Source organism: Lissotriton helveticus, chromosome 4_2 (genome assembly GCF_964261635.1).
Source record: "Lissotriton helveticus chromosome 4_2, aLisHel1.1, whole genome shotgun sequence".
NCBI lineage: Eukaryota > Metazoa > Chordata > Amphibia > Caudata > Salamandridae > Lissotriton > Lissotriton helveticus.
Genome location: NC_136064.1, coordinates 10,023,154 through 10,042,865, shown reverse-complemented (window position 1 = coordinate 10,042,865; position 19,712 = coordinate 10,023,154). Strand labels below are relative to the sequence as shown.

At 44.0% G+C, this 19,712-nt stretch overlaps 1 protein-coding gene across 3 annotated transcripts in view; it reads right to left on the bottom strand.

Moving 5' to 3' along the window:
* Nucleotides 1–19,712, bottom strand: part of C4_2H8orf48 (chromosome 4_2 C8orf48 homolog) — a 283,223-nt gene that overhangs the window by 244,143 nt on the left and 19,368 nt on the right. For all 3 annotated transcript variants that reach the window (XM_078640112.1, XM_078640114.1, XM_078640113.1), the window contains exon 2: nucleotides 1,429–1,658. In XM_078640112.1, coding sequence (XP_078496238.1) covers nucleotides 1,429–1,654 — 226 coding nt within the window. In that variant the 5' untranslated portion in view covers nucleotides 1,655–1,658. The remainder of the gene's footprint in view (nucleotides 1–1,428; nucleotides 1,659–19,712) is intronic.

Sequence of the window (19,712 nt, the reverse complement as noted above, 5' to 3'; positions counted from 1 at the left end):
TCTCTGTCGGTCGAGGCAGGTGAACTCGGAGATTTTAGGCGTACCCTGCGCCGCCTGCCCCAGAAGGTCAGGTTCTCCAGGACTGATGAAAACATTGATAACAATATTTTTAGGGTGTGGCTGCAACCACATTAGCTAGCATGCCAGTGCTGTCCTTTTTCTCCACAAGGGAAGGAACATTAAACAAAGAAGAGAATACATGCAACTGCAAAGAGGAGATTAGCACCCATTATAGGTCAGAAGTAAACGTACAAAGGGAAAATAAATCAGATTGTTGCACAGGCTGGTGGACTTGGTGCCTTATTCTTCCCTTCTAGAGCTCTCTTTACTGCCAGACAGAGGTATAACATGAACCCCCTTTTTCATGATGTCACTGCCATAGGCAACTAAACATTAAATAGTATGATCACAAGAGTATTTGAAGAGTATTTGAGCATCAGCATGATCGGGCACTAAATCTTGGTGGGGATGCTTCTGCATGGCAGGATCACTAGATTAATAAATGCACAAATCAACACAACAACTACCTCAGAGTTCTTGATTGTAGTGACTAAGAAGAAATATAATATTCTTCCCTGAGGTGATTTTAACACAGCAGTAATTCTCCTGTAAAACTTTATTACCATACCATCTCTATCATAGAACTGAAAAAGAAGAATTGGAGAGATAATTAGATCACAGTAAATGTCCTACCAGCCTGCCAGCCCAAATTGGCAGCACAGGTGATGGCCTCTGTTCCCCTGACGCAAGACAGCCCATCAAATTTAGAGATCCCATCCTCTCTGACAGAGGGTTCTATGCCCGTATTAGAGAAGCCGAAACAGTGGCTCTACTGCTGACTTAGTGAAATGCAATCGGGATGCCATTTTGTTTTTGCCCTGCTTGTAATTTCTGACTTTTACACAAACAAGCTCCCAAAATGGGAGATTGTTTTGTTTGAGATTAATTCCAATGTGTTTAGGCCATTAATTCATTTCCCTTCCCTGGAGCGCCATGATTTGCTTAGTGGTCCCAAGCATGGATAGTCCATCTTGTCTAGTAGGGAAAAGTGACCCTCATTTTAAACTGGCATGGATATTCTAGAGATCACCTTTTCATTTCATATAGCTCTCCGCCTCACAGGGGCAGTATGGATATACATGCCCAAAGGGCAATCTCAAATGCAACTTGCCATACGCACGATCCCCAAAGTACAGCATGCTGCCGCAAACTCAACCTTCTCTTTTCCACGCCTCACAGAAAATCTACAGAATATCTGTAGCAACCTCGACTGAAGAACCAAAGACCAAAACCATGTAGCTTCAAGAAAAGCCTTTTACACTTTACTGTTCTGAACACTACTAACTTCTTTTGGTTGTAAACGTAGAATTAGAATATTAAAAATTATCATAATAACAAAAGTAGTAAACTATACAAAAAGTATCATACCTTTGGTGGGGTGTACTTGAGGGAAGCTGGAAGATCGTGAATCCGTTTCTTCCGCATAAGTGTATGATTCAAAGGATTCACTCTTGTATGAATGACTAGCGTCACTTTCATTGGTGGTGGATTCAAATGTATCATCTGAATAATTTGACTCGGAGCTCCTGGAATTTGGGTCCGTCTTTATCGACTCTACATCGGAATCCTCAAAGCGACTTTCCCGGTCAGCCATGACACTGCAAGAAGTAAAAAAAACATAACTATTCAGCTTTCTTTACTGAGTAAATACAACTAGACATGGCTCATTTCTCGTCCTCAAACATTAGCCCTTTATGAATTCTATTGCTTGAAGAATAAACACCATCAAAGGTGCAGTTGCTTTCTCTTGAGATGATAAAAAAAAGATTATTTCAAACAACCCTTTCTGTGGTGCACTGATGTCTAAACACTTTTTCAGGGGAATAGGTATTTTCTAATACCCTAATTTGAAAAGAATGGTTTAATGTAGGTCTTCTAACTATACTAAAAATGTCATGATAGGTGAGGGTATGTCCTCCTGACACCGTAGCATTTATACTCTTGTAAATACTGAGCTGGCGAATGATGGTCTCAAAGTACTAGAAGCAAATGCTCCCCAGAGCAGCTGAACACGGTTATCCTGAGAACCTCTACTATGGAAATAGGGAGCGAAAGTAAGACCCCTTGAGCACTTATTTGCCTCTCTACCTACAATGACATCTTGGCAAAGCTGAAATCAAGCTTTCTTTATCGACAGAGGTGAGTGACGTTGCGCTCTACAGGTCTAACCTTTGCATGATTGATGGACTGGGAGCAGTCTAATACTTATACGAATTTTACGGCTTCCCACTGAACCAAGGTTTCGACTTGGAGCATCTGACTGACCATTTCAAATCAGCACGTAGAATCCATTGTGTCCTACAAATATGACAGACCGGGAAGTCGTGGACAAAATAGGCAAAATCAGTTAATCAAATAAATCAGGGTGAAAAGTTCAGGTAGAGTAAAGAAATGTGTCAAAGAGGTCAGTAGCGTTCAGGACAGTGAAATAAAGATCACAAATTGGGAGATCGATCTGGCGTGGATTCACCGCCTAGGGACAATGAAAGAGGGTCTCCCTACACTTGCAAAAGAGAACACTTTTATAAGGTTCTACACAAAGGATTTTATACATGTACTACACTTGTGCACGGCTCTCCTAGTTTAAACCCAATCAGAATTGAGCAAAGAGAAACAATTGCAGAAGAAGACATTTGGAAAGTGTGTCATAATTCTACAAACTGAAGCTTTTCACGGACACCACCTGTGCTGGTAGAAATATTGCTACATCATGTGCGATTCCACCAAACAGCTAGCTGCAACCGTGAAGAGGACAAACGTTATTCAGAACAGTGTATGAAGCTCACTGTCACTGCACATGAAGCGCGTTGAAACTTAATTCTACTGAGACAATACATAAAATACATATGTATCCAAGTGGTGCAATGAACGTCACAACAAGATGGAGTCTGAGGGCTAAAATGTCTAGGTTAGCCGGAGTTTGTGTTCTCATTTGCCTAAAGCATTACATTAAAAAAAGCGTTATCAAGAGCACCAACATGTGTGGTTATGAGCACTTCGAGTTTAAGAAAGATCAGGTACAAAAAGTCAGACGAAGTATTATCCAATTACTTGCATTAGAAAAATAGATGTCACAAAGCCGATTAAATGATTTAAAGACCTCCTGCAAGTGAGAGCAGGAGGTTAAAGGCCGGTAGACGAGGACACAGAGGGACACAATATATGTATACAACACATGGCATATTAATATGCATTGAGCACCTGGTATGAACTTTTAGTCAAGAGTTATGTCCGCCACATCTCTTGTGTATGTTTCCTTCAGACCTCTGCAGTTCAACGCTTTACAGAAGTAATTTGGGCTACAGAACAGGGATGATGTGGTCATGCACCAGTAAATAATTCAAGAAAAAAATAATATTTGAGTGATATAAAAATAGGATTGCAGATCTTTGAAAATATAGGTCTGGACAGAATCACATAATAAAATGAAAGAAGGAGGTCATGTGAGGTACAGTACCAATTACTAGGGCTTCAGATAAGCAATTTAGACATTATATTTTACATCAAATCAAAGTCACCCATCATAAAAAGTGAGACTTATGTAAACGTATCAATAGCATTTCAGTTTAACATATGACATGATCACACTGACGGAGGTCAAACTACTTACTTTTACACGACTACTGCCGAAAACATTTTCGGACAACCCAATTTCAATAACAGATTTCTACAGCACACATACGTGACTAAGTTGAAAAGCTGGAATTGCTAGAATAAAGACTTTGGCCTTTATGTATAATCAATTCTGGGATTGTACTTAACCATTAAGACCATAGTTGAGGATACAAAGCTACTTTAACCCAGGTTTGACTAAACTGACTAATCCTCTAGCAGTCCTATGATGGGGCAGAAGTGACCCTCTAGTAGTTCTGTGACAAAATAAAAATGTTTTTGATGATAAAAGAAAAAAATATTCTCAACAACCAGAAGGCCTGTCTGGTATTAGTAGCATTAAGATAATGTCATTGTATGCCAAATGAACTTTAGAAAATACGCTTCATCTAATCCAAAAGCAATTCTCATTGGCCTATGCAGGCTTATTGCTCCATTCTACATGATGTTAACAGAACCAGAACATTTTTGTTATGAGCATATGTTAATAAATGATCTAGATCTCATCCAATGTCCTAAGCTATATAACAGTGCAGAACCCCTTTAGGGGTCCCAGGGCAAGCAGGGGTAATTGGGCTCCAACTATGGTAGTTTAGGGTCTTTTACTTCTGTTGCCCGGGGACTGGCCTACTGTGCTCCTACAACTGAGTGCCAAGAACACACTTTCTACACCTGACTTTCAGAGTTAGTGGGGTGATCGTTCAAGGATAATCAGGTAGGCAGGGTAGGGGAAGAGACTCAGAACTCAGCTGCTATACAGCAGACACAATAATTACTGTCCAGCCCAAATCTTTGTGCGGTGAATAGAAGTACGATAACACTTCAAACGCAGTTGTACTACACATAACCAAGGTCCTACACATGTACTGTGGGTATTTCTACACAGGAAATGATCAGGTTTACCATAAGCACAGGTGCAGATTCACTACTGAATGTGTAAACATCTTCCCCGGCTTTGTGCCCGATAGGACAATTCTTACAAACGTCCAAGCACTGAATCTTTAAAGATATGATGCTGTCCCAAACCAATGTGGTTCAACGTGTTAAACTTTAACAGTTTACTTGGCTATGGCTGCATGGATATGATGAGCATGTGCCCGGGGTTCTTGAGATAGGCACAGGGGCAGCCTCGCTTTCTTTGGATACTCTCAGCATGCCAGTACGCTGGTCGGCAGATCACAGGTCTGCTTCCGCTCTGCTCCAAGTACTATGCTTGTGTGTGGTAGTGTTGCCTGTCAGCAGAGTCAGCACCAGCCACTCTAGGGAGGGGGCGGGGTGAGGGGTCGGAGCAGTCTCTCTTAGCTCGTAATTGCAAGTCTCAGGTCACCGTCACTCGTAGTGGCATGTACTTGGACAAAATGTTACAGCAGCAGTCAAAATGTTTGCTGAAAGAGGTCTTCAGGTCAGTCCCGGTTAGACTACCCATGGCAGTCTGATTTCTGAGGCTGCTCCAATGCATCTGGGCACAGCAGTTGGGCATCTCCTTCTTGATAGTGGTCTCCCTGTGGTGGCCCTACCCCAGTCTCAGCAGATCCAAGGCCAAAGCCGAAACTCCAGCTCCTCTAATCTTAACCACAGGTTTAGGTGATATTCCTTCACATCTGGAAGATTGACATTACAAGACATCAGCCATACATCTCAGAATTTCTTGAAGTACTCTGTGGAGTACCCCATTCCTTGTTATGTTGTGCAGATTTGTAGCGTGCACTATCACTGGGGAGGGTATCCTGGTGCTGAGCAGGTGTGAGTTTAGCCACACCTAGGACCTAGTGAAACTACTTGAAAAGCCATGTCTTCAGCTTCTTGCAGAATCCAAAAAGTGAGGAGGCGGCTCTTATGTGTAGCGGGAGGTTGTTACACACTTTAGAAGCCATGTAAGAGAAGGCTCGACCACCAGATCTAGTTTTCCGCATGCGTGGAGTATGTGCACGTAGGAGTCCAGATCAGCAAAGGTGTCTGGAAGGTTTGTGAAAGCAAATGAGATTGTTGTGGTATGCTGGGCTAGTGTTATGGAGTGCCTTGAAAGTGTGGGTGAGGAGTATGAATTGTGCTAGTTTCTGAATGGGGAGCAAGTGGCTCTCCAAGTGTGATGTGATGTGAATGCTGCTTGGGAGGTTGAGAGTGATTCTGGCTGCAGAGTTCTGAATGGTCTGAAGCCTTCTGGTAAGCTCTTTATTGATCCCAGCATAGAAGGTGTTACTGTGGTTCCGCGTGCTTGAGCAATTTGAAAAGCTTACTCAGCATCTGCAGGGTAGGGTAATGAGGCAGTGATGGCGTTGACTTGGGCAGTCATATCACGTTTGCTGTCATTGATGATCCTAGGGTCTGGACGTGGGTGGTGGGTGTTGTCCTAGCTCTGTGGGCCAGCAGTCTCCGGTGATGTGCTCTTCTTGAAGATCACGATTTTGGTCTTGTCAGTGTTCAGCTTTAGACAGCTTGTCTTAATCTAGTGGGCGATTTCAGTCATGCAGGTATTGTACTTGATCTGGGTACTGGTCGTCTTGTCTGTGAGGGAGATACGGAGTTGCATGTGGTTGGCATAGGAAAGGACATTGATGTTGTGAGAGTAGATTGTGCTGGCTACAGAGATCATGTATGCATTGAAGAGGGTCTGACTCAGGGACTATTATTGCTGAACTCCGCAGATGAGGTCGCAGGCATTTGAGGAGTACAGTGCCATGCTGACTGATTGGGTCCTCCCAATCAGGAAGGAGCAGATCCATACCTTGGTCAACGAAGATGATCAAACTAAGTGGGAAAATTTGGTTCTCACTTTTATGGTAATTTTCCAGACACTGGATGTGAATCTCACGGTCTAATGCCTGGAACTGGTTTGAAAGCCATATTTTTAGCCATAAATTATTAATCTACACATGGAGTTGAATCAATATATAAACATATTTCTTTTAAATTGTTTTGGAAGTAATTATAAGTACTAAAGTTAAGCTTTAACCTTAAGTATATTGAAAAACATAACAAATATACGTGATACAACTAAAAATATTTATTTTAAGTGAAAATATAAATACATAACACAGTGGGGCTATTGTTTCTTTTCTAATTTAGGGTGACTCCATCACAAGACGACGAATATACCGCATAGAATCCACTTATTTCAAGTGCCATAAGATGTAATGTACTTATAATCGGATGGATGGAATATCAGTCACGTTATCAGGGAGTAACCCGTCTGTCAAACTCTAAAGCAAACTCGAAAACTTTGTCTCCGGTGAACCTCTTCTCAGCAGGCACTAAAAAGAGGGGTGCCTTTAATTAAAGCACCCACAATAGCAATAAATCAAGTGTGATGCTCTGCACCTCGCGGTCAACAGCCCTTTTGGGAATCATACTTGGGGAAGACAAAAGGGGAGGCACTGTCTCAAAGAGTACTTTTACACCTGAAAATAATTTGCTGACTCACCTCCCCCTCTCCACAATAAGCCTACATAGTAGTCCTTTGAGAGATATAATCTGCTATATTTCTAAAGCAGACCTGCGTCTGTACCTCCACACTTCAGTGTCTGGAGCAGTTCCCTCCATCCCAGGAATGCTGGCAATACACTTCCTTATTTGGGTAGGCTAAGCCACAACCTCCAATTTGTGCTATGTTGCACCAGGGGGCATACAAAATGGATCCACTATCCTGGTCAACTATACACCCACAATTAACATGGACCTATGCTAACAGCACCACATAGTACATAATCACATTCACTCTGGATGTCAGTGCAGGTCTGTACAACAATTAAATGGAACTTTACATGAGCGGGTGACGGTAGTCAACCTACACAATAGTAAGACCTGCTTATGACTATCAATTCAAAAGCATATTGTACACTACAACCATCACTTAATTGGTATACCCCAGGACACAAACCGTAGTAATCTTCTGGAAACTTTGCTAAAAGAATAATGTCTGCTTTCCAGATATTATGCAACTAACTGGTCACTCAGGGCAGTGGTTGCTCTCTGTGTTAGTATACAGAGTACATTCCGTTGGAACAAACAGCATGTAATCTCATTTAGCCATCCTACATGGTTCATTGCATTATTCATAATTATAGCTACTAGAAGGATCTGTAGGAATCTACTTTAGATCCAGAAGACTCTTGCAATTAGTTAGACGGTCTTCTCAAAATCTCCTAGTATTCTTCATCCACTGCATTGATCCAAGGCATAGATTTCAAAGTAGTGCTCCTCTGGCTGCAGAAGGTCAGACCCAAGTGAGCTACAGGATGGACTTTCATATGAATAGCTGATCTAACAGTCTATCTGAGGTGTACCGAAAACCTGCCCCTCGCTTCTACAGGTAAAGACCAGCAAACATACAGAATGCAATTAGCATTAATACATTAAACATGCAAAACCCAGTGCTAAAGCAAGATAATCAAGTTACATGCTCTCTTTTCAAAATTCAAACTCAACCTCACAGCACAAAACCCACTAAAACAAATTTCCCTGGAAAACTGTTAGTTTGCATTTTTAGATGCTACAAATGATTTAAACAAATCGAACGCCACAAAAAAAGTAGTTCAGCCGTAGATGTTCCTCTTATTTTGGAAGCTCATAATTTTGTCTTAGCGATTTATAGTTAGCTTGAGATTGCATCAGAGTGTGCTCACTTGGATGGAAGAATTCTTTTAGTTGTAGAATACAATATTCAACCTTGTAAGAAGGGAGGAAGGCTTGGAATCTTTCACACAAAGACAGAAAAAGCAATCCAACCCATCAACAATTGCTTGGAAGAATACTTGCAGGCAAGAACACTGGGATAAAAGTCAAACCTTTTTCGGTCCAAGAAAACACAACACACGTTGACTAAAAACAATCTCAATGGAAGTTACGAAAACATCCTGGATACAGGGTACAAGGAGTCACTCTCAGAATTAGTAGCCATAAAGAGGTCCTTAAAAGTATTGTCAGCGGAGAATAACGGATGGGGCAACACTGGTCACTTGGGTATCACTCATGCAGAACCACTCGCCAAGTCTACCTCATGGGCTTTGAGAGAGAGACCCACTCACACATGAAGTCCCAGACATTCCCATAAATTGCAACAGGATGCAGAAGACAATATCATGACTCTATTGCAGCCACTTCCAATTCTTTCACTCTAAATTAAGATATCAAATTAAGGCACACTGTTTTAACTCCCACCTTTTTGGGGTAAGTCACTGACTTGTTTGACAAGATCTCTTTGACTCTTTTGCTTTGGTGAGGGTGTAACACTCATACAATCGATCAATTCAGCTTTATTCGATTTACTTTAAAAGCCATAAAAGCACAATTTTACAGTAACAATTTTCAACTTATCAAGGAATTTTCTGAGACGTTAAAATTATTAGCATGAATTGATATTTCCGTTTCATCTCCATTATACAACGTAAATGACGTAAAAAATGTTTTAACAGTAATCACATCATTTATAAAACTAATAAATAGTTAAAAAGGAGACAAAAGCCAAGCAGCAAATTTCGATATCAGACAGTCCTCAAAGAAGCTTTCTGTGTCTAATAAAACTTTAAAAAAATTGTGCGATGTATCTCGTAAAACAGTCCGTATCGAACAATTGCAGTGCGAGGTAACCTGGACAACATTGTCTTAAGCCCCATATTTAGAGTATTGGTTTTATCTACTTTTTCCTTTGTTCCTCAAAATATTTACAAAACAAGAATGTATGCATAGATGTTTGGGGCGGGAACGTATCGCAAGGGCACGTAGGCAGAATTTATGCCCAGTCATTCGTTGTCAGAAAGCTTACCAAGCTGTGAAATATATAAAGTCTAAAACGTGTTAAAACGAATCTATCAAGCCCGCTTAAAGTGTATGTTAGATAGGGCTGGGTGCCTATTGTAGTCAGCATCATTTGGTTATTTTGTATCGTAAGTTTATTGGCTTCGGAGGCAAATCTATTCTCCTCCATATGGGTCATACACAACTTTTTGAAAGTTTTTCTAGGGATAGAGCCTATCGATGTGTTTTTTTTTTTTTTTTTTAAATAATCCGATAAACCCAGATCAGTCAAAAAATCTTTAATGTACTTAAGCCATCCAATTTTTAAGGCATTTTCCAAACCAAGGCTATCCCTCAAGACTTTTTGATTTAATGTTGTTCTTGGGGACGTCCAAATCCGGTAGCATAATAATACCCCTTGGACTTTTATTATGTCTGTAATATAGGGTACCCCCAACTCTGTGTGAAAAACATGTGTTGAAGTAGCTTGTGGGACCGCCAATAGGGATCTTAAAAGGGCGTTCTCCACTTTCTGATTGTCATTTACGGTACGATATCCCCATACCCCAGCCCTGTACAATAATCAAAATAGTTTAAATTCAAGTTTTCCATTTTTTTCTGATCACATATTACCAATGTTAGCTTCATTTGCAGCTGTCACAATCAATTTAGTAATATAAATCCAAATTCCATTTTTTATTCCTGGTCACAATATTTTGAGACACAACACTTATTAAACATTATACTTAAGGGGTTCTATGACAAGAAACACTTTTCAAGCAATGTTCGGAGGTATTTATAACTGCTGAAAATGTCCAGATTCTTCAATAAAATGGTTCACTTGGTACAATTTAGCACCTCTGCAATATATACATCCTAGGCATGGTGGTGGTGGCAGGAATCATTAGGGCTTTTCCTCCTAACCGGCCCCATCAGCCCCCCAGGACAGACTGCAGACCAGGACTGACACACTGAGCCAGTATGAAGTGCAAAACGTCAGCTTCCCACGACTATCAAGGTTTTTGTAAAGCACTTTTAGGACCCGCTGCTAGTAGTACACCACCACCAGTGGTCCCGACCTTTCACTCGGTTATTGCACGCTCTATATTTAAATTATTTAAATGGGATGAGATGGTCTTCAGTAAACTTGGTTGGGGTCTGAACTGCATACAAAGAGTTCAAAAACCTAATGTTCAACCACGGCAAAGCACAAATGTGCTTCTTGGTAATATCAAATTCTCTGTACTGTTGTGCTTAACTGGGCTTTTACTGAGTGTGTCAATGGTAAGGTTATTCGAACAATGAACATTCCTGATGCCTTGTGTAGGTGTTCCAAACCCCCTTTCTTTTTCTTGCCCTGAACTACCTCCTATATCTTTCTTTTTGGCAAACGACTGAGGGACCCTAACTCCCTTGGCACTATCCAAACTAAAGACTTCTACTTCAAAAGGCCATTCTCTTTGGATGGATCATGAGAGGGGAGGCCACAAATTGCTGCCCTACCCTTTGTATCAAAGATAGAAGCCCCTCAACTCGCTTTGGTAGAGCCCTGGCTGATGGCAATGGTTTGGGTACTTAATGGGAGCTGCTCTTTGGTCTATTCATGTAAATTCAAGTCCAGACGTTTGGGGCCGACCGGGTCCTTTTGTATTTATAGTTTTTTAATAAATGTAATGTTTGTGACAATACACACAACAATTAATGGTGAAATTCTATATAAACATTAGATTATCTGGCTAAAGATAAAAGGCCTAACTCTTGCACGAATATTATGCTTAACCTTCACCATTTGCAAAATGTTTCGGTGTTGGGGGGGGATTATGTTACCCCTTGTTGGACTTGGCCCCTTTTGGCAGGTTCACCCTTAAACTTTTTGCTTTTAAATGTGACCTGGTGTTAGTTGTTTTTGGCTTCTGCGCACTTTAACACTGTGTCCCAGTGTAAAGTGCGTGCACAGTCTGAGTACGTGTGGTGAGATTGGCCTGCCCTTCCATATGAATGCAGGGGGGATATGTGTGTCCATGGCAGTTCCTGATTTGAGAGGAGTGCAGGGGCGAGTTTGGTATGTACTAACTCGTGGGATTAAATGCTGCGCGACGGTGTGCGCAAATTTAATGTGACTAGTGTAGAAGTGCCACTTTTAGAAGTTGGCATGTCTTTGCAGTGAATGTGAATTGACTGTCTGGCTTGTGATTGGCTGGAGCTGGCTGGTGTGCCTGGCTCCAGGAGTCCGGATGGGTCTGCCCGGTGGTAAATAGGGAGATCTGCATGTTGATGGGAGGGAGGAGTTGCACCTGGGACCTGAATAGGGCTGTGCCTTCCCTCCACAATGCTGGCTCCACCCCCTGTGGTGCTTCTGATGTCCCTAGCCTGTCCTGTGAATAGGGAGAGGGGCTTAGAACAACAAAGTGCTCCAGAACCAGTGGCATCTGGTTTTCCCCCTGCCCTACAGCCTTAAACAAAGGAAATGTCTGTATAAGAAGGGGCTGTGACCCCATGTTTGTTGTTCAATCTTATTCTAACTAAAGGGGGGGCCTTCTGCTGCTGCTGGGCTCCAGGAGGAACCTCCACTGGGGACTGCCCCCCTGTTGGAGGGCCCTGTGAGCTGGCCTCTGGGCTCAGCCTTGGCCCCCCCTGCACTCTGAAGGATTTCCCTGGACTTTGGGGGACTTTTTAATCTTGGCGCCTTAAAGGCGCTTCATTTTTGGGTGCAAAGTGCTTCATTGTCCTGAGGAGTGCTGTGAGGACTGCTGCGGGCCTGCAGCGCAAAGCTGCACCACGTGGAATCCCTGCATTCTGGCCATTTTCGGCGTGGGTGACCACCCCGCGATTTGCGCTTTTAAATATCTCTAGCAGGTGCCCACCCCACCAGGGTCCTTGTGCTACTTTAAATACCCCTAGCGGGTGCCCACCCCGCCAGCGGCTTTGTGCTGTGGGATATATCTCCCTAGCCGGTGCCCACCCCGCCAGGGACTTTGCATTCGACTGGTGCCTACCCTGTATCACCACCGCAGCCCAGGAGTATCGAAAACGTTGCCGGGCCGCTGCCGTCTTGACCCGGAAGCTAGGCGGCCCTGCCTGGTTGTGGGCGGGCAGCGTGACAAGGAGGAAGTTGCCGGTGAGGAGAGGGAGGACGAGAGCCTCCCAGGACATCCCGGTGCCGGGAGAAGAGCCTGGTTGTGGCCACAAGCAGGAGCGTGTGGGCCCAGCGGGAGCCCACCCCGCCTTCGTGATCCTGCCCGCGGTGCTGGAAGAGGAGAGGCCGCAAGGACAGCCTAAGTGAACGCTCCCAGCCGCGCTGTGCCAGTGCGAGGCCGAGAGAGAGTGGAGAACCGTCGGGAGCTGTGAGGGACAGAGCAGCGCGAAGCGTAGAGTCCCCGCCTGCTGGGCCGACCTGCAGTCAGGAGGCGCCAAGGGAGAGCCGGTGAGTGGGGCTCCGAGTGAGGTGGTTGGGGGTGTGTCGGGCACGCTTTCAGTGCCCGCCCTCGTGTCCGAGTGCTCATCGCTACGTCCCGCTGCCCCACTGGATAATGGGCAGCAGCAACGTTTGGGGCCCTATTTGCCTGAGAGCCCCTGTGCTCCAACTGTGGACCACCATTTAAAGAGCCCCCGAGAGGGGCCGCATAAGAAGCACCCGGCCGGTGCGTAAGTTCTGATCGGCCCCACCTGGCAGCGGGCCACTCAGAACGTTGGGCAATTGTCGTCAGAGCCTACGTGGCTTCACAGAGGGGGCACGTCATTGTTTAATGGGTCCCGAGGGGCCCAGGACCTTGCCCGCATTTTTGCCCCCTTGCCCCCAGGGCATCCGTGGCTCCAACAAGGCCACAGTTGTTTCAGGGCACATTTGTTGTGGAGTCCCAGTGGGGCCCAGAGCCATAGTAGTGGCAGTGCTTGTTTGTTGGCATTTGTTCTTAGGGCGCATTGAGAGCCCGTGCCCATCTCTTGGTGATTCTACAGCTGCCCAGCAATTAGTGGGCAGCTGCCACGTTTAGGCTGCTCTTTTCCTTTGTTGCTTTCGCTGCGTGCGCAGCCAGCCCAGACATTCTGGACATCGGGCATTTGAGCCCCTCGGAAGGCCAGTTGGCCTGGGGGACAGTCCCCATGTGTGGTGCCCTCGCTTGGGGTAGCCTAGTTAGGCCTAATGTGATTTATGCGTAATGCAATGCCTTTATGCCTGTGACACCTCTAACTGTGTTTTCATGCTTAGGAGGTTGTTTTGCCTAGTATAGTTTATGCTAGTCAGTTTATGTTTTACTGCGGGACCTATGCCTAAGGTGATTAGTATTGCGTAGTGTGTTCCTACCTTTTACCAGTCATTACTGGTCCTGCACACTGAAAGAAGAGAAGGAGTCCTGTAAACAGAGTGCTCCAGGACTGTACTTGCCTTCCACAATGCTGGCTCCACCTCCTGTGGGGCGTCTGATATGCATGCCCTGCACTGTGAAAGGAAAGGAGAAGTCTGGTAAACAGAGTGCTTTAGAACTGGTTTGGACTGGGCAAAGGCCCCTCTCCCCTCAGAGAACAAAGGATGTCTGGGTATAAATATTGGGACCCTGATCCAATGAAATTAGATCACTTTTGGACTTCAAGAAGAAACCTTTACTGAGGAAAGGAACCTAAAGAAACGGAGGAGAGACTATTCCCGAGCTGAAGTGCTGCTTGGGGGCCTGCAGTGGTTGCCTTACTGCCAAAGGAAGGAGAAAGGAACTTTGTACCTTTGCTTTCAACTTGTGAAGGATCTCCAAGGGCTTGGAAAAGAGCTTGCCTCCTGCTGAACTCTCAGGGACAACAGATTTGTAGTTAACAATGGTCCTTAGCTTAAAATAGAAATAGAAAAAGGATGGACACAGGCTAAAAATGAAGACTGTGTGTTTTCTTGAGTGTCCAGCCGGACATAGAAGCATTTATTTAAAGGATTCAAAGAATTCATACATTTAAGGTGAAACAAGTCACACAATGATAATAACTGGGCACAAGCCTGTACCAAGTCAGGAAAAGACAATACATGGGGAGAAAGTAACAGGCAAACAAGCAGGAGAAACGACGGCTTACAATACAATAAATTTTTAATTAAGCTCTATCCCACAGTTACTGCAACACAAATCATAAATCGAAAAAGGAGCAGTACTATGTAAACAGTCGACGAACGTTTCGATCCCTATCTCCAAGGATTATGTTGGGATCATCATCAGGACTACAATAAGAGAGCTTTGCCTGATTAAATATATTTACAAAGGCCTGTGGGGTTAAACAGGAGGAAAAAGAAAAAACAAATTGTCTTAAAAATAAAAAACAAGTCAGTTGCAGTTCTATACATCAGGATGCGAAAAAACAAATGCACATGCAAAATTGTGCAGTGAGCCTTAGATGGTTGTTTCCAAAGGGCACTGTTGATGATGTGCTCATATTTGGGAAGGTGCAATACCATGCAGTTATGCGAGCAATATTGGCTCACAAATGAAAGAGCCCATTTATCTAGATCATGCCGAGTGGGGATGAGTGCCAAGTGAAATTCAGACCATTGGTAGCCGTTTGTGAGAGCAGCAGGTGGACTAAACGTGGCACTCTGGCGTAGTGCGTGCAACTTGATCACAGTGCATTGATTGTATTCTATACCGTAAGTAATACAAAAAAGGCGGTTGCGTGATGAGTGGACCCGGACAACGAAGTTACCTAAGAGGCCGTGCTAATGGGCGTGGGCAAGGTCCCGATACTCGCCGGAGCAGGAGGCTGGATCATCAGTACCTATATAGGGGAATAATGGTTATGTGACCACAATAGAGGGGCGAAAATGCGTGCGGGACATTAGACCATAAAGAACCTTACTTAGTATTCTTGGCAAAACGCATGATGGCGTGTGCCTTCCAAAAGGGGGAGCCTGCAAGGGAGAGATAGAGACAACACGTGGTCCGTGAGTTAAGAGGACCATTGAGAGACTAAGAGGGCGAAGGGTGATGAAGGTGCGCCGAGGTTGAGGCTTACCGCTTGGATTACCGTTCAGGGACGAAGCGATGGGTCCCGTTGGTGCAGCGTGGTGGCTGGATCAATCGTGCCGGTGAGGGGAGTGAGTTAGGATATACTCGCCCGCGCGAAAAATGAAGAAAGGACTAAATTGTGCTGGTCACGAATAATAATAAATTATGGGCGCCATCTTGGAGTGGTGATTGAAGGGGTGAGAAGTGCTTACAACCGAGTATACTCTGGCATGAAAACATTAGATTTGACGATTAAACAAGTTAAATTTGTTAAGGGTCCTGCGATTACATTAACATTTGAGTAACAATTGGTTGGCAATAAAATAAGCATGATTTCGAAGTTAGGCTCAATTGCAATGGAAGTTATACACATGATTTTGAAATTAGGCTCAATTGCATAGAAGGAAAATGATGGTTAACATTAAACTCAGGCTCACAGTTAGATCAGTGGTATCAACTCCACACTTCCAAAAAAGGGGGCTGTAAATTGTGAAAATAGGGTTTGGCTCAACTGCAATGATTTCTTAACATTTGTTTGCATTTTTTCATTTGGCTCACGCGAAAGAGGCACAGGGTGGGGGATGAATTATATTAGGCTGGTCCAATCCTCAGTTCTGTTGAGACCTTCCTCAATTGAGTTAAATTGTATGATGGACTTTAGTTCTTCCTTATTTAACAGCTGTCCCATATTGCCGCCTCTTGGCGGGAGCTTCAACACTTTCAGGACAGTCCATTTGATGTCGTTTTCTGAATGTTTCATTGTTGCGAAGTGCTCCACCAGAGGAGCATAGCCAGGGGCAGAGTCAGCACAGGGGATTCTACGATGTTCCACGTGGCAAAAGACCACTAAGCGACTCCCTGTTCCCTGTTGAAGCTATCATCAAGCAGAATACAGCATTGGCATTCTGATTATAAGTCATTGATACTTATCAGCAAATACTACACAAATTGTGGGAGTTTTTTACTTATTTGTGTTTTTTTGTATATGTTCTTGTCCTGACGAAAGCTCCATAGACCCGGCTGGGCCAAGAGAGCTGAAACATGTAGACATATTTTTCAAAGACATGCGGTAATCCAGTTACCTGATTACCTCCATATCGATCAAATTTTATCTATAGTGCCTAGAACCCACCTCTTAATAAATCTATATATTTTTTGGACTAGCCACTATTTTTTACCCACTTTCTTACCTCCTTTGCCATTATTTCTGGACACTTCTACCTGTACCGGAGGTAGCCTCGGGTGAGGCTGGCACCCAGCACGTTAATCGATTACCCTATGAATACTCCACGACACCTGGTGAGGCGGATAAAAAGATATACCGCACCGTTGTAAATCAGGTTGTCTATGAGGGTTTTCGAAGTACAAACCAATGGTTTTGTAGAAACCAGTGTCCATTCTATTTTTGAATATTGCGTATCTGTCCAGGGGAACTGAATGGACCTAGAATCCTCTTCCCTCTACTTTGATATTAGCATTAGGAGTCCCACATCGGATGCGGCTCCGGTGTTGTCCAATGCGGATCTTGACTTTCTGGCTGGTTTGCCCTACATAGACCTTTTGGCAGGGGCATTGGATTAGGGACAACAGACTTCAACCCCCAGCTCCCCAGAGTTCTTTTGGAAGTGCCTGCTGCTGTTTTGGGCCTTCTGAGGAACTGCGTGCCACAAGGAGCTGGAAGCGCGACTCAACGAGAAGAAGGGTGTCGCCGTCGCTCTGCCTGCCGTCGCAACTCCAGAGAAAGGAGGGTGTCGCCGCTGGAACTGTCGCACTGCACCGCATCGGAAAGAAGCGTGTCGCAACGAAGAGGAAGTATGTCACCGTCACTGCTGCGGCCGTCGCAACTCTGAAGAAGGAGGTCTTCGCACTGCACCGCAACAGGAGAACAATTTCGCAACGAGGTCGGAGTGTGTCGCCATCGCTGTGCCTGCCGTCGCAACTCCGAAGGAGCGTGTCGCCGCTGGAACTGTCGCATTGCACGGCATCGACAAAACACCTCGCATCCCCGAGAAGCGAGCCACCGTCGGAGCTGCTGCCATCGCATCTTGGATATCGCCGCTGTAGTTGTTGCATCAATCGGAAGCTTCACGCATCGTGGAGAAGAGCGTCACTGCTGGAGCTGTTGCCGTCGCATCGTGAGGATGTCGCCGCTGCAGTCCACGCATCGAACCGAGAACTTCTCGCATCCCCGAGAAGCGCGCCGCATCTGGAAGATCTTTACGTCTTTATTTCTTTGTATCTGAACTTTGCCGCATTTCCCATCGCTGCGACATTGCTTGTCGTGGAAGCGCAACGCCACTTAAGGTACATTGACGCAGAAAGTCGCATCTAAGATCTGAACTGAACTAAGCTAAATCTATCATCTTAAAGTAATCATAGTGTGTATTTTTGTCGTTTATGGTCTTGTGGTAACTCTATATAAAGTCTACTTATTTTTTATATAAAACCTGTGTGGTGTCCATTTGTAGTGTTGTCACTGGGTTACTGTATGTGGTCACACTGCTTAACTTACAACGCCTCTGAAATAAGCCTTGGCTGCTCGCGCCACACAACCTAGAGGGTGAGCAGGGGTTATTTTAGGAGTGTAATCCCCTTTCCCTGACTAGAGGAGAGTACCTACATGTGCCAACCAGAGACCCCCAAATCTAACACTCACCAATAACCTCCTTCTTCATGGATTCTCTCACTACCACTCTCCAGCAGGGTCCCTTATCTCTCCATAGTTCCTCTCAAGTAATTCATTTATTTTATAGCTCTACACATAACAGTGTAGGGTGTCAGAACACTTAAAATTTCAGATAGGGTATTAAGAAACAATGAATGAAACGGGTGTAAATCGGTGTACAGGAAATGTTTCCCCAAGACAAAGAGGACTACAGTTTGTAGGAGTCACATGTCGTTCATACTAGTTGGCAGTATACTTTATGATTGCTAGGTGTGGAAAAGCATAAACTCAGGTTTTAAAATATAACACAATGGTTAGGATAGGCTTTACTAATAATGTATCTACTATTTTTTAGCAACATTAGGATAATCAAAGACTGAGGAAAAAACATAACACTAACCAATATCTTACCGTTTGAAAGCAATTTATTAGTGACAGTTCATAGCTCATGATGCTATATGAGGATTACAAATTATGAACTGCAAGTAACAAAAGGAGGTCTGTGACAAAAGCAGTAACCCACTGGGTTATTTACATAAAAAACAATTCTGTGATCTACTTGGTATGCATACTTTTAAGCAGGCATATAAACCCTCTGCGCTACTTTATAAAGACTCAAAACTGCTACTAGACAAAACACTATCCCTTTACCTCGACATTTTTATTATTGCCACAAAAAACGATGGACACGCAAGGAACTCTGCAGCAGGTATTTTTAAAAGCATAAACACAGATACACCCCTCGTCCCCCGAGCTCAGCGCCCAGTACAGTAGCACGGGTCACACCGCCCTAAAACGTCCCTGTTTTTAAGCACAGGAGAATGTGGGGAGAATTTCCCCAAAAAAGTGGCACACGAAAAAGAGAGACGCGTAAACCGTCAGTTTAAGATTATGGGTCCTACTCACAAATGGTGTGTAGAAAAGTCAGAAGTCTATTATATATTTTGTCAGGAGCGACCTGTCCTTAAAGGCAGAGGGGCACACAATTGTTGGACGAAATGCAGAACAAATCAAAACATTCACCCCCAGTTCTCCATTCCATCTGCATTCTGCATTCAGTCCATCAATTGTGTGTCTTTTGCTTTCTCGCCCTAAGAGCGCCCGGTATGCCCAGAAGTGGGTCATGGGTACCACTGGATTCAAGCTCTCCTGGCTGATGAGAGGTGAAACCCTGAAACTGGTCCTAGGATGCTTGCTTCCGGTCCAGGGAGTACCTGGCTTGGCAGTTCGGGCTGGACTGTTCCCATGAGGCACAGGGTCAAGACTGATTTGCATATGGCCAGTTCTAAAATGGGGTGGCATGGTGAGCAAAAGAATGACGGATTTAACCCATATCTCTTGACTGGGGGTGAATGTTTTGATTTCTTCTGCATTCCGTTCATCAACTGTGTGTCTTTTGCTCACATGATTTCGTAGGGATGCCTACAAAAGGACTTTCTTCACTGTTTAGTTACTGATCTGCCTTGGATCACTGAATAAAAAGAACAAGCATTTGCAATGCAATAGGTCTCGCAGCATTAAAGTTTGAGTTATTGGGATTGTATATGACAATGTGTTGCATTAAATTTTTAGCAAAGTCTGTATTGGTGTATAAAGATGATTTGCAAGATGATAGCGATAGAGTGGGGGATAGACTGCTAGTTTTGCAGGTATAAGCATATATTGTA